The sequence below is a fragment of the Sprattus sprattus genome (genome assembly GCF_963457725.1).
Source record: "Sprattus sprattus genome assembly, chromosome: 8".
Lineage (NCBI taxonomy): Eukaryota > Metazoa > Chordata > Actinopteri > Clupeiformes > Clupeidae > Sprattus > Sprattus sprattus.
The window spans coordinates 22,666,571-22,681,661 of NC_137927.1; the positions used below are offsets into that span (position 1 = coordinate 22,666,571).

At 43.5% G+C, this 15,091-nt stretch overlaps 1 protein-coding gene across 1 annotated transcript in view; it reads left to right on the plus strand.

Annotated features, from left to right (window-relative positions):
- unc13c (unc-13 homolog C (C. elegans)) overlaps nt 1–15,091 on the plus strand; it is a gene marked incomplete at both ends in the record, with an annotated part of 98,004 nt that overhangs the window by 24,552 nt on the left and 58,361 nt on the right. The window contains 7 exons of the mRNA XM_080843774.1: nt 1,162–1,331; nt 2,257–2,372; nt 3,640–3,803; nt 9,109–9,262; nt 9,364–9,432; nt 11,454–11,543; nt 13,869–13,997. Coding sequence (XP_080699900.1) covers nt 1,162–1,331; nt 2,257–2,372; nt 3,640–3,803; nt 9,109–9,262; nt 9,364–9,432; nt 11,454–11,543; nt 13,869–13,997 — 892 coding nt within the window. The remainder of the gene's footprint in view (nt 1–1,161; nt 1,332–2,256; nt 2,373–3,639; nt 3,804–9,108; nt 9,263–9,363; nt 9,433–11,453; nt 11,544–13,868; nt 13,998–15,091) is intronic.

Here is a 15,091-nt window from a genome sequence, read left to right on the forward strand (position 1 = left end):
ACATCAATTTCAGCTGACAGGGAATCGTGAGGAGGAGAGAGATGATTATTACGTCTTTCTCTCTCGGTCTTCCTCTACTTCCCGCAATTCCATATATCTAGACAAAATACAGGAAATATGAATGCCAGGACATGACAGACCAACAAAAGAGGCCCTAAAAATAAAGCTTAAGTTTGTCATGTGGTTACAGAGGTCTCTGGAGGCCGTAAAACTTGGCACTCTGCAGTTGCCATAATGCGGCGCCTTGACAAATAAAACGGATGGATTATTGGCACAGCTCCATTTATTACGTGGGTGAGAGTCGGCACTTTAATGTTCATTATGGGGTCTGCCTCAGTCCTGTGGTAAGAGCGCTGTCAGGCTGCCATGAAAGTGGCTTCTGCTTATATATTAGCCAGGTCTCTGTTGTGTTTTTTGGTCCAGTGTAAGTGCCTCAATTCACCATGCCACTGGTGGCTACATAGATAATTGGACATGAGTAATGCTGGTGCATAGACAATGCTTTGTCTTACCGGGACCAATATTGTTACATAACATATTGATATAATGCAACACTTAAGATGCTGAGGAAAGCACTTTGTCAGGACATTAAATAGGCACACTAGTGTCTAAATAAATAATGAAGGGACTTTACAACTCAATACTATCATGATTCCTGACGAAACACGTGATTTGTACTTGTTTTCGCTTTTCAAAGGTCAGTTATGACATAGGATGTCTATGCAAACTCTCACTTTTCTATGATGCGTCAGTTCAGCTGTAAGTAAAAGCTCCATGATTGACACATTCAGGCTGCCTCGTCCTTTTTGATTTACAAAGCCTCCGTTGTTTTCTCCCTCATGGAACCACAGTCTGCCCAGATGAAGAGTGATGGGAAAAGAATCTGTGTAATCATATTGAGAGATTTAAAATTCTCGTATCTAAATGCAATCTCAATATGAACTTATGGTCTGTATTGCATTAGTATTGTGTACTGTGGGTCACTGTGGTATATCTCCTCCACAAATGGCCTTTCAAGTCTTCCTTCTGTCTGGCCAGAGAGGGGTAAGGGGGGAGGGGGGGGGGGAATAAGTGCCCTGTTTGTCGATTCATTGGAGCATGTGACCTTAACAGGCAGCTGGGAAGTGGGTGCTCATGACTGTGCTGTCCTCTGTTTTTCAGCGAGTGCCACAATGCCACGGACAGGATTAAGGTGAGAGTTTGGGATGAGGATGATGACATCAAGTCACGAGTGAAACAGCACTTCAAGCGAGAGTCTGATGACTTCCTCGGGCAGACCATCATCGAGGTCCGAATGCTGAGTGGAGAAATGGACGTGTGGTACAATCTGGGTGAGTAGAGGGCCGCCACACTGTTCCCCATACCAGATATCACAGAGTTCCTGATGCTGCTGGTATGATCTGACAGAATGTCCCCAAAATGCAAACACAGTACAGATGATATAATGTATCAGGAAGCTCTGAAATAGGCGGAGGAATCCCTGTCTTCCATTTATATAGTAGAGGTGGACCAATAAAATGGGTTGCAAAAGTTACCAATAGGTACTAATTTAGCTTACAGCATCTTAAAAAAAGAAAAATCATTGATTTCACTCCCGGAAGATTCAGTAGGTGCTTTTCTCATTTTTCCCTCAGATAAATAGAGCTCTAGTATATTCCTTCCCAATCCAGTGAATAAGCATGTCTGTGTTTTGTTACAGTTTCCTTTGCATTTTTAATTACTCCTGGAGCAGTAATGTGGGCCACGCTTAAAAAGTCTGACATTTTACTTTCCCTCCATCTGTTCCCCTCCGACTAACAAGCAAAAAGTTCTGAGCACAGTGCCAGTTTGGCTTCAGATGTGGTCAATATAAGTTACACCCTTAAAAAATTATACTCCCATAAAATATTAAGTGAAATTTCCTGGCATTTTTTTTACGAGTGTGTGGCCTATGCTGGGTGGACAGTTGAAAGAGGCCACCTCAGGATAGCAGCACATAGGCACACACCTGAGCTTTGTTCTGACATTTCTACTGTTGACCAAGGCTCTCTGATGGAATGCCTTTAAACCCTGCTGCAAGGGTCTCTGATCTGGCCCTGATCTGGCCCTGATCTGGCTCTGCCTGGCCCTGCATCACTCCATTTATTTGAGCACAGATTACATCTATTCCCTCGTATGAGTTTGGCAAAGCAATGAAAACACCCACACATATTTGAGTCTGAAAGAGTAAATGTTGTACCGTGGCTTAACCTCTTCTCTTTTCTGCTTGCCCTCTAGATAAAAGAACGGACAAGTCTGCGGTGTCAGGCGCCATTAGACTAAAGATCAGCGTAGAGATGAAAGGAGAAGAAAAAGTGGCTCCACCCCATGGCCAGTACACTTGTTTACATGAGGTGAGTCCCACTCTCATTAAGCATCCTCTAGACTGGGGCATTTATCAGCCCTGAGATATGGACTTCTCCTTGGGGGACCAGATGCACACAGACCAAATATGGGACAAGTAGTACATTTGTGTGGGACAATGTGAGACAAGTGACCAACACTGAGAGGTGACCCTAAACTTCGATGGTATGTCCTTCTAACTGAATAGGACACAATTGTCTTCTGTCTTTTGGCTAGTAATTATCTCTACACGGTTCAACTAGTTGATTCCACAGCACACCCGTTAGGCCATAAAAGATACAGGCTACAGCTTTTACTATATGAAAGATATGATGAGCACAGTGCTGTTTGTCATCCCATAGGCACACTCATTTCGCAAGTTACCACGTTACAAGAACGCTCTTTGGGAATTCCCATGCCATGCATCTAGGAATATGTCGCAGTCCATTCTTTTGTAAAATAATGTTTTCTTTCCTTTGTGGCCATGATGTCATCTCGTAGCTTTTACCTTATGTGCAAAGTTTTTGTAAGTTTGTTTTTTGTGACGTAGCAGAGGTGGTCACTGGCCCCATGTCTGCACGGTTTGGTTGATGGCCGTCACAGCCTCTTGATGATCGCCTTCACTGCTCCCTTCTCAGTCATTGGATGAAAGCCAGGCTTTTAGAATGGCTTGGCTGTGTTACATATGTATGAGCCAGGTTGTTGCTTTTAATGTAGCGCTATTAAATAGAGAAGTATGCCACAGAGACATAAGCGGATCATGTGCCCAGTGGATCAAGTATGCATCCAAGTGTTCTTATTTCTGACAGTTAAAAAACAAATGACCAAAGAACATGCTGGACAGTATCTCAGTATCGGACAAAGGGTCAAAATGCTGTGCAGTACGAGGCGAAGTGGGACACATGGTGACCCTAAGTTCTTACCTCTTTTGTTAAGATGGCCTGCTTTGTGTTTCAGTGAGTCTGGAGGAATTTCCATTGTTCTCCTAACAAACCGTTGAGTTGTTAAAACCAGTGCATCACGAAAGTGCACTCTCTACATAGCATGAAATTGCTTTAATATCTTTCTGCTTAGAGAAGAAGGCACTGCTTATAAATTCAGTAATTATGGCTGGTACTCTGGGCCACCTCATCTCGAATGCACACTCATAGTCTGGGGCTGTTTTTCCACAAATGTGTTTCTGTTCATCTGAAGTTTCAAGACATTTCTTATTGGTACACATCCAAACTAGTGTTTGGCCATACCATACCGCTATTAATAATGTGCTCTTCCTTGCAGAATCTGTTCCACTGCCTGACTGAGGTGAAGAATGGCGGCGCTGTGAAGATCCCAGAGGTGAAAGGGGATGAGGCCTGGAAGGTTTACTTTGACGACGTCTCCCAGGAGATCGTTGACGAGTTTGCCATGCGTTTCGGTGTGGAATCCATCTACCAGGCCATGACGTGAGTGTGACATGGCTAAGTCTGAATGGCTGTCATTGATCCCTTACGACCACTCAAGAGGTGCTTTTAAAGTGCTGTGTAAACAGGCGGAAGATGAGCGACCACTCTATGGCACCTTTAGACTGAATGAATTATGGCTCTTTTTAAAAACGCCTGCATAACCCTGTCCTGTTGTATTGATCATCATAATTCACGTGACAAGGCCCATTCAGTGGGTGCAGTAGACGCAGCAGGCAGGGCTGAGGGATGCTGTTGTGCAAAGGCCAGATTGCCTGGTGGCATGCAGCAGAGGAGAGGGGTGATGAGCTCATAATTGCTGGTGCAGCTGTGCTCAGGTGGAGGAGGAGGCGGAGGCGTGCAGTAAGTGTCTGAGAGATGAGTGGCGAGTGCGTTTCACGGCCGACACTTATCGTGTGTTCACCAGGATATATGAACGGGTCTGGCGGCGGGGAGCTCCTTAGACCAGGCCAGTCTCGGTCTCCGATCATTCTAAACTTGATGGCTTTATAAATCATCCCACTGTCCCTGACAGTCTCAAGTCCCCCTTTAAGGGCCTGCCTGAGAAGGAAAAAAACAAAAGGAAAGAAAAGCTGGCTGGCAGTTGTCACCTGCACCTGAAGTTGTGATGCCCCAAGGCAACAGAGTGTGTGCCCTCTCTGGTTTTAACATCCACAGAAAAATGAAAGCGGTCAAAAGTCAAAAGGCTTTCAGGCAAAGCTCAGTGTACGGAAAGTAATGTGGAGCCCCGCTGAGAGCACTGCATTACCAGGGACTACGGGTGGCTCAAATCATGCGGTGTAGGAATGTTCCAGAAGTCCCAGGTGTTGCATTGCTTAGAACACATTCGGCCTCTTTTTGCCCCAGTATCTCTCCCAAGTGTTTGAGAGCAATTGTGAGATTGAAAGCGGCAGTAATTAATTAGTGTTCCCACTGCATTTCACCCCCCATCCTTTCGGAGGCTTCTAGCTGCAGGAGGAGTTGCTTGTAATGAATCATACTTTAATGTTGTTCATCCCTCCTGTCAGAGTCCTCCCTTGGGCCTCCGCACATCACTGGAGATTGAGACTGTAAAACTCGATGCTAAGATGGTGTCTCCACTGCCTGGGTGGCGCTCACTTCAGAGTGTCTGCAGGAGGCTGCTGGCATAGAAAAGGCTGCCATGACATCGGCCACAGAGAGGCAAGGAGGACAGAATGGGGTGCCAACTGTAACAGACCTTTTTTCATAGGCAGAACGCATTCTGTGCTACAACATGAATTAATTTATTATGAAACCATTTAACATGCCAATGCCTATTGTCCACGAAAAACACAAAAACATTAGCATTGTGTCCACGATATATTGGAGAGTGCACATTCTTTCGTACTGATAAAACTAAACAGGTGACTCATGTTTTGCACTAAATTGACTGTTGTGCTTTTCATTTTTGCTTAGGATATCTATTAAGTGCATAGAATTACTCTTGTCCTTGAAATTAGTTTATTGTGTTCACAAAGTCAGAAGTGCATCCAGCCTTTTGTCCACAAAATGAAAATCACAACATCAGTTTATTACACTATACATGGATCATTTGTTTTATTTTCTGTGCGCCCTTCAATATTGTGTGGACCCAATGCTTACACACTTTTTGTTTTTCGTGAACAAAAGACATTACGTTGTTAGATGGTTTTGTAATAAATTAATGCATGCTGTAGCGCAGAATGCGTTCTTTCTATAAGGTTCGTAACACTTGGCACTTCACAGGAATTGGCTTGCCTAAGCTGTCACTCTGTACACTGATCGTGTTTCTCCCCCCCTCACATCCAAACAGTGAGAGCTCTACTGGCTCAGCTCCTGCATGTAAAACTGCAGGTAGACTGCCCCCCCCCCCCCTCCCCCCCCCCCCCTCTCATGTAGGCTAAGCCAGAAGAGGGTTTTCACCCAATGTTTGAGTTGGCCAGAGGAACTCGCAACTTAAGCATTTTAAGAACCATTACAAATATATACCCACTGTATTTTGTACATCCCTAGCTAAGAGCAAAGATCCATTCATTTGCATTCAGAAGCAGCCCAATGGGTTTCCTTGAATGTATAATTTCCCGTGCCTATGAGGTACTTATACCCCCATAAAACCCTTAAATGGAGCATCATAGATCTGTCAGTTGTGAGTTCCTTAGGGTACTGAAGCATTTAAAGCCAACAGTCAGACTCTAAACGCTCATTTTTAGAGGTTGTCAAAAATAGCTATTGTACCTGTAACTGCCGTAACTCACCCACAGTCAATATCCTCTGGCGGAAACCTCTGCTGACCTGCACACTACTGTATGGCCCTCTGTGTATCGATTCACTCAAGCATTGAACTACCTGAATAGAGATGTGCACACACACACACACACATACACACTCACACACACACACACACACACACACACACACACACACACACACACACACACACTCAAATCAGAGTGCCTTTTGATGAAATGTATTCAGTGGATTGCTTATGAATAGACGACAGTGCTTGACATCACAGTGTCATTTAATTACCCTGATGAAAGGTGTAATATTAGAAGAAATTGGCATATGATGCCTATGTTGATGTACAGCTCTGCCTATTCTTGAGCACACTGTATGTTTGCTCTATGTTTCTATGTGAAGGGATATTCGTTCAGGTTTGATACAGATGTTACTATCTTCTTGGTTTGAATCCCTTGGGTGTATAAGCAGTCATTGTTTTTTCCACCTTGGTAGCCCTATTGTTCTCGTGTCCCCTTGGGAACTGTGTTCATAACAACAGTATTGCTGTCTGTTTCAGATAATATCTTAGAAAAAATGGTTCAGTTTTGTCATTCAGCACTTTTGTTGCCGAGGGCAGAATAATGACTCCAGGGTGAAAAACTTGACCATCAGCAATATTTGCTGTGTAGGTTTTTGTGAATTAGCAATGAGATAAATGACTGAACTGGAGGAGGGAAACTCATACCATTTTAGAGGATGGTCCAAGGACAGAAAGAATGGACATTTTAGTCTGTGTCGTTTTGTTTATTGTATATGCGGTTTAGCTGTGACATCTCTGAGGTCCAAACATGGATCTCAAAAGACCGAGAGAACAATGGTCAGGAGCAACAATAAGCCGTAGCCCAGCAATAGAGCAACCTAACCACTCGTGACAGATGTCATTTATTGTGATTTGCCCCCGGGCAAACCTCTGTCACCTGAGAAAGCACTGGATATCTCCATTCCACTGTTGGGAGAGGCACAATCAATTACTGGACATAGTATCCCGGTAGCACTGTGGAGGGAAAAAGCTGCACACTCTTTAGAGGTCCTCACTTGCTCATGCCCTGGATGCTTTTGCTAATGAGCCCTGGGTGATAGGTCATCCAACATGCACATACCAAGTTGGCACAATAGAAATGTGTTGGCTATTTGTGTGGCCTTCAAACATGTTCATTTGAAAAGGTCACTGGATGGCAGTCGGTGTATCATAGAGGTATTCTGCTATAGAGCCAAATGTAGAGCCTATTTCTATTGCTTTATGATATTTTCACTGTCGAACAGTGCAAACCATTTGCAGGTCTGCTGCAGCTAGATACGGGTGTTGAAAATGTGTGTGTTGGATGCCATTGAAAAAGCAGAAGTTAAACAATTAATGATTTATTTTCTTTAGCAAGTGGCATCGTATTCTCTGTGGTGGGTGTTGCCAAACAGTGTATATAAATACACACTCAAGAACCTTTCTTTTTCCAGAAGAGTGAACATCCTCTTACTCACTGCTTTAGAGTCCTTAATTATTTACTCTTAGCCTTAGCTCCAGTGAAGGTAATTACCAGAGGCCAATGCTTCGGCCCAACTCAGAAGGCTCTCTCTGCGCAGCCTTGGTCACTGTAGATGCACCGCTGTATAGTGGAGGTATCCCACATGATTTTTGTCCAGGTGTTACACATTGCAACGTACTATATACTAATATACTTATACTATAACATTCATTTAAGTTCTTTAGTGCACACAGCATTATCTGCCAGCATATTTGATTAATTTAATAATCTGTTTATAGCAGATGTAATCACGTCAAAGTACACATTGAGTGTTTGTGTGTGTGTGTGTGTGTGTGTGTGTGTGTGTGTGTGTGTGTGTGTGTGTGTGTGTGTGTACATGCAAAATGTGTATGATCTGGCATGTCTATACAGTGTTTACTTGTACAGCATTGTATTCATGGGAGACCCTTTAGGGCACGTGCATAAATTTGAGCGCCTCTTGCAATTATTGAGATTTCAGGCGCTGATGTGTCCTTTCTATAGGGATTTAGTAGTGGGAACCACAATTAGAGTTTGAATGAGCTGCAAATGTGTGATTTTACTATGGCTTCCATGCTAATTGTTTTTGAGAGCTTTTCATCACCATCCGCATCTGATACCTCCCTAACATCTTGTTTAAAAGCAAATTGCTTAATCACACAGCATTCTACACACCAGTGTGATCTAAATTTGGAACCCTGATCCCTGAGAAACAACGGCATAATGTTAAAGCGAGTTTCTCATTGCCTGTGTATTTGCTATTTGCCAACAGAACTGAACTCGATAGAGGAGTTGACGTAGTTCTTCTGTAATTTTCCAAATAAACCCTGCGGTGCTGAAGCTAATTTTAGTGACCTGCTGTGTTGTACGACTGAGGACTGCCTCTGCTCCTTAAACATGTGGAGCTTCTCTGTCTTTCTCCGCTTCTCTCTCTCTCTCTCTCTCTCTCTCTCTCTCTCTCTCTCTCTCTCTATCACTCTCTCGCTGTCTCTCTCTCTCTCTCTCGCTGTCTCTCCATCTCACTCTCTCCCTCTCTCTCCCCCTCTGTCTCCCTCTCTCTCTGGTCTGTCTATCGCACAGCCTAATGAGTCCTCCCCACCAGCCTGAATGAGCTTCCTCTGAGCCCAGGGAAGCAGGGCTGGTGTGGCCCAGGGGACATTTCCATCCCATCTCTAGCACTTTAATGCAGAACACTGCATCAACAAACCGGATGGCTCTCTCATTAGTCTCACTGGGTCCCAGAGGTGATCTGGGACGTAGGTGTCTGTCACTTTACTGTAAACGCTCTGTTTGTTTAGCTGTGAAGATAGTATGGGAGGGTGATAAGGCCTGAATTCCTTCACTTTTTAATGATAGCATGAATATATATATATATACACATATAAGTCATTAGTATACAGTAGGCTACATTGTGCCTTTTTAAAGCCATCAACAAATATTTCAAAGGTCAAACTGTAGTATAATCTATCTTTCCTTCTCCCATCTCTACTTCTGCCCCTTCCCTTTCTGTTTCTCCTTTGGTTGTGTAGCCACTTTTCCTGTCTCTCTGCAAAGTACATGTGTCCAGGGGTGCCGGCAGTCATGAGTAACCTGTTGGCCAACATCAACGCCTACTTCGCTCACACCACAACGGCCACCACCAACATCTCCGCATCAGACCGCTTTGCTGCCTCCAACTTTGGGGTCAGGTTCATGTCACAGTGAATTTTTTCATGATAATCTTTGTGAGTCACACTAAGCCTCCTACATTAACTGTATCATTCATTCAGCATATTTTCTTGCAGAGAGAGAAGTTCGTTAAGCTGTTGGATCAGTTGCACAACTCCCTGAGGATCGATTTGTCAAAGTATCGGGTATGTATGTGGGTCAGTTTGTCCTAATATTGCAGTGTGTTTTGTCCAAATTAAAGTGTTTGCTGTGCATATTGCAATTTAATCCAATATGTACAATGTGCTTGTTTTGATAGCCATCTGGCACACTCACCATGACAATACAAGATAGAAATCACACGATAATACAGATCTCATCTGAGAAAAAAATAAATAAAGACTAAATCTCATTATCCATGACATTCCTTTTATTCCGAGAGAAATGTGTTTGTGTTGTGACAAACCGTTAAGGAGATGTAGGTCATGGTTGTCTCAGTCCCACAACTATCAAATGGCTGTAGATTTACTACACAAGAGAAGAAACCCAGCTTCTTTTTCACAACTGTCCATGTAGTTAAAAGAAAAGATCTCTGTCACTTTGCAACATAAGAAATACCTTTTCAGATAGGGAGAGATGAGTCCTCTAATTATTTAGAGAGACAGACAACAGTGCAAAAAAAATCCAGGCACCCATATTTTGATCAGTTTTGGTTCTATTGGCCTATTCTGAAATTGCATTGGCATGTTCACAGAGAGCCGCCAGGGAATATTAAACTTGCTTTATCGTACACCACAGACCTCCAGCTTGTCGCCTTTGGTGGCGGAAAATAGTACTGGACAGTAATACGATTCAGGCCAGCCAAGTCTTGCATGGAAGATCCTATGGATTTCCCAGTAATGAAATTCTGAGGGAAATTGAGTTTGCTTTAGCTTCAAATATAGACTGATTTGACAGAGATGGTTTAGAGACGTATGCCATCCTGTATTTCTGCCACAGTGGCACTTTACCCTTGTTTTGTTTCCCCCCCTCTATCCATCCAAGTGAATCAAGCGTGGCTGGCAGAGATTAGTGTTCCGTCCCTGTTCCACTGGATTTGCGTAGCTCTGAAGCCACAGCCCAGGCATTCCTGTGCAGTCTGGGGCACCTGAAGGAACACGCTGTGATGCTTACCTGGAGGCTTTTTCTGTGAGCCTCAGCTCCCTCAGGCTGTCCATTATGTTGAAGGTTCACAGGGTGTGTGTCCTTTAACCTGAATGTAAAGAGACATCACGTTACAGTCTGTAGTGCACCATGGTAGGTGCTGAGAACACAGTTCTCCCTCTCCCCGAAAAGTGCTGCTGTGCATCTTTTGCTGCATGACTTGTGTTTACTCACTGTGTCCCCAGGCTGTTGGAAAGCCTTTGTTTGTATCTCTGTTGCCAAACATCATTGCCACTAGATTCACCCCCACAACGTTGATTACAGGCTCCAACATGAGTGCCTAAAGAGGACAAAAAGCCTGACATTCAGCCTCTAATGACAACATCCACCCAAAACCCTCCAGCGCTTTTTTCTGTTATTATTTGGAGTTGAAACTGTGAATATGTACTGCTGATTAGGGAAATTATTCACCATCTGAGATACATTTACAGTAGGCGCCTTTGTTGTTTCATGCCAGACTCTTCCTCCAGGAGCCACTGACATTTTCAAAGCTAAAGCGGAAACTTAAAGTGCTGCTACATTATTTTGACCATTCACATTCTAACCCAAAATTCCTCTGGTGCAGACTGACTTGCAGGCTTAGTTAAAGGTTGCAGCAAATATAAGCTTGCTAAAGATTGGTATTAGTAAACAGGGAGATGTCAGGCAGGTTCTGCATATAGCTACATAGGTCTTTTTTCATTCTGTCAAATTAAGACTTCATACCATCATGCTACACTGAACAGGCTGATGGCTTCACGGCCAGTAAACATATCTCTTCTTACGGATCATTTACACTGTACTGTATAATTATGTATTTACCTGCATCCAAGTATGCTTTTGAGTGAATTTTAATTGACAGTATGAGGATTTAAATGTGTGGATTTGACGTAGTGATCAGATCACACATCACACAACATCCTCCCTGCTGATGAGTCAGATTCTCATGTACTCGTTGACTGAAGAGGAAGTGTGGTATACAGCTGTGAGGATTGAAGTACTCAGAAACATCCTTTTTTTTTACCGATGTTCTGTTATTTTCCAGGATAACTTCCCTGCCGGCAACCCAGAGCGTCTGCAGGACCTGAAGTCCACGGTGGACCTGCTAACCAGCATCACCTTTTTCAGGATGAAGGTACTGAGATTTTTATCAGCCCTATCAGCTTTGGGTGTGTCAGCCATGCACACGCACACACACACACACACACACACACACACACACACACAAACACACACACACACACACACACTCACACACACACACACACACACACACACACACACACACACACACACACACACACACACACACACACACACACACACACACACACACACACACTTTATCAGCCCTATCAGCTTTGGGTGTGTCAGCCATGCTCCTGTTCCAGCGATAACCACATTAATTGCCTGTTCTCTATGGCTTCCTGATTTCATGAATTTATCGCATCTTATCCTTGATTGAGGTCAGTGCCTTCCCCTCTGTCTTCACCTCCTCCTGCCCGCTAGATGTGATGACAGTGGGTGAAGGAGACATTAAGACCTGCACTGACTCAGAGGGAAGGAGGTACATTTCTCTCAGGTTAAAATAAATTAATTGAGAGGTTGAACTGCAGGTAGTACTATTTGCCCCCTGTGTGTCTATATCCATTTTATATACATTATACCATTTATAGCAGTAGAACTTCCTTGGCACTAACAGTAAGGCGCAGTTGTGTTGATGGAGATTAAGAATCGAATCGAGCCACTAAGGATTAAAATGAAGGAAACCGTATACCAAATATGTTGGCCTACTGTTCCTGCCTGTACAGCTATCTCTGCTGCCTCCCGCTTACCGGTAAGAATCTGTATCCTAGTACCCTGGGTCCTGGTGAATTGGCTTTCATCTTCACGCCGAACCTCAGCACCAGGCATGAAGTGGGTTGGCAGCATTACACTCTGTGTTAGTTAGGGCTAATTTACAATATGTTGGAGATTTGCTGTTGCACTTGCTGACATCTCAGAATGGCTTTAATTTTCAGCCATTATCATAATTGGGCTGTCAGCAAAGGTGCTCTGTGGCCCACAAAGCTGGATTACTGCTGAGATCTTCTTTGAGTCATTTTAATGAAGGAGCAGTTGTCTGGGTCCATTTGTGATTTCCTTTTGCACTTGGTGTTTGATACAGTGATTTTATGTAGCACCTGTCATTATGTTGTTCAGTGTTTGCAAGGCTTGCTACAACAGTAATGCTCACAAAACTCTTTGTCAGCTAAATTGTGATAAATAAAATATTTTAAGGAAGACCACAAGAGTACCTTGTATGTCACAATCTGAGATATTGACAGGAAACATATCGATAAACAAGGATGTTTGCTAGCGTGACAAATGTGAATTGTATTGAGCCACTAGTAATTTACAATGTTACACAAGAAACGGGAGACATTTTGAAAGCCTGGCGTTCACACACACACACGCTCAACACACACATCCTTACCCATTGACTAAAGGCAGTCGGTTGGGGGTGTATGAATATTTCATGCAATCGGAGTCCTGCTTAATTGATCACTCAGGTTTTCAATGCAGGTCAATAAGCCTCATGAAAAAGGTTCCATATCCAATAGTTTGCATAAACAGTAATTGATTTCTTTTTGGCCTTCGTATTAAAAACAGCAGTCATTGATTCCTTTTTATTCGTGGCATTTAAAATTATTCACAGCTTTATGCACACCTTTCATTGCACTGGATACTGTACCTTGCTGATGCATGAGTGAACGCAGGAATGCAGGAGATTGCAGGGTTGGTGCGACGCAGGGCACGGTTACGCAACGAGGTGCGCTCACTTTGTGAGCATGGAGTTGTCATATCGTCTGTGTATGTGTTCGTGTTCGTGTTCATCTTCTTGTGCCCCTTTTCGCTTTGCCACTGTGACTTAATCCTCTGGCTGCTCACATATACGCACATGTTTGTGTGTTGGCTAATCTAAAATAAGCCTCCACGCTGCGCCTGCCTGCCTGCCTGCCTGCCTGCCTGCCTGCCGCTGCATTGACAGGCAGGATGTATAAGAGCGCTTCGCCCATGCATGGCTAAAATGCCAGCCGGAGCCCCTCCCACCGTGAGAGCGCTGAGAGGCAAGGAATGAAAGCCCACGCTGTCACACTGCATTATGGGTAGTTAGCCTTGCAGCCGGGCCTGTCACATACATGTACCCCAGCACAAGGGTGGGCCCTGTCACATAAATGTACCCCAGCACACGGGTGGGCCATGTCACATACATGTACCCCAGCACACGGGTTGCCAAGACACATCACTTGGACCCGTATTTCCTCTCAGAAAGTGAAACTCATTAAAGATTCACTGCAATGTAATGTTCTTCTATCTGTCTTTGCCATTGCTTGACATTTAGAAGAACTGATATTTCCCTATGACCACCCACTGTTCAGATGAAACTCATTAATGGATTTCGTTTGGGTCTTTTCAGGTCCAGGAGCTGCAGAGCCCCCCCAGGGCGAGTCAGGTGGTGAAGGACTGTGTGCGCGCATGCTTGGACTCCACGTACAAATACATCTTCGACAACTGCCACGAACTCTACAACCAGCTGCTTGACCAGGTATGAGCTTAACATTCAGTTGGATTTTCATCAGGTTAAATGATGTGTCATGTGAGCAGCGTTATTTTCCAGAACATTCTGTAATCCCACTCTCACATGACAGGATAATCTGCACAGCTGCATACACTGTGGCTGCTGAGTTTGCATATGACGTGTATCTGATTTATTCAGTGTATTGACACCAGGGCAGTGAACCATGATCGCATGTTAATCAGCGTGTTATACCCACTTACTTCCACAAGCCCCCGGAGACTAAAGTGCATTGGTCTCCAACCAGTGTGCTTTGCCAGAGGCCCTATTGTAAAAACTTCAGCTACTGTCTGTACAGTGCAATGAGTATGTATATGCAATATGTACCAAAAGAAATAGCGCAGACATGCATTAGAATAAACCAAATCTGCTGTTTCCTGCACCTTTCCGTCTTACGCATTGTGTCATGATGTACACTGTGAAATACATATATATACGTATATATTTTATTTATTTTTAGCCAGGGAACACAAACTGGTGTTTGACTCTTTGATCACTTCAAGAATCTTCATCAGCTTTAGTTAAGCATGCTGCATCAACATACATTTGGTGCTAAATTTCAAATTAGAGGAATAACATTCATTGATTCAGATGTAACATGAAGACTCCAAGCTTTTCTCTGATGAATGAAGTTTCTAATTATTAATAACTTTAGTATCGTCTGCAGAGAGCACTCATATGTGGCGTTGTTTAAATCCAGCAACCACTATAGAATTAAGCAATAAGCCCCAAGAGGCTGTGGTTTGCGCTGATTTTAGAACAGGTAAGGGGAGTTGTTAGGCACGACACGAAGCAAACAAATATTTGATTTGGTTTCATAAATAAAGACAATTCAATTTAAGAAACAATAGTTTAATGATAAACCGTCATTCTTCCGCCACTAAAAAATATAGTTCCTAACTAAATCGTTGCCACGCAACCCTTGAAGCAACGCAACAGCCAGATGGAACACTGTGTATGAAATGCGCTATATGAATACGCTGCGCAGTATAATGGAATGTTATCATAGAATGTTATGAGGTCAAATTGTAAGGTAATGCTGGATTTTACAAAGGCTTTTAGCC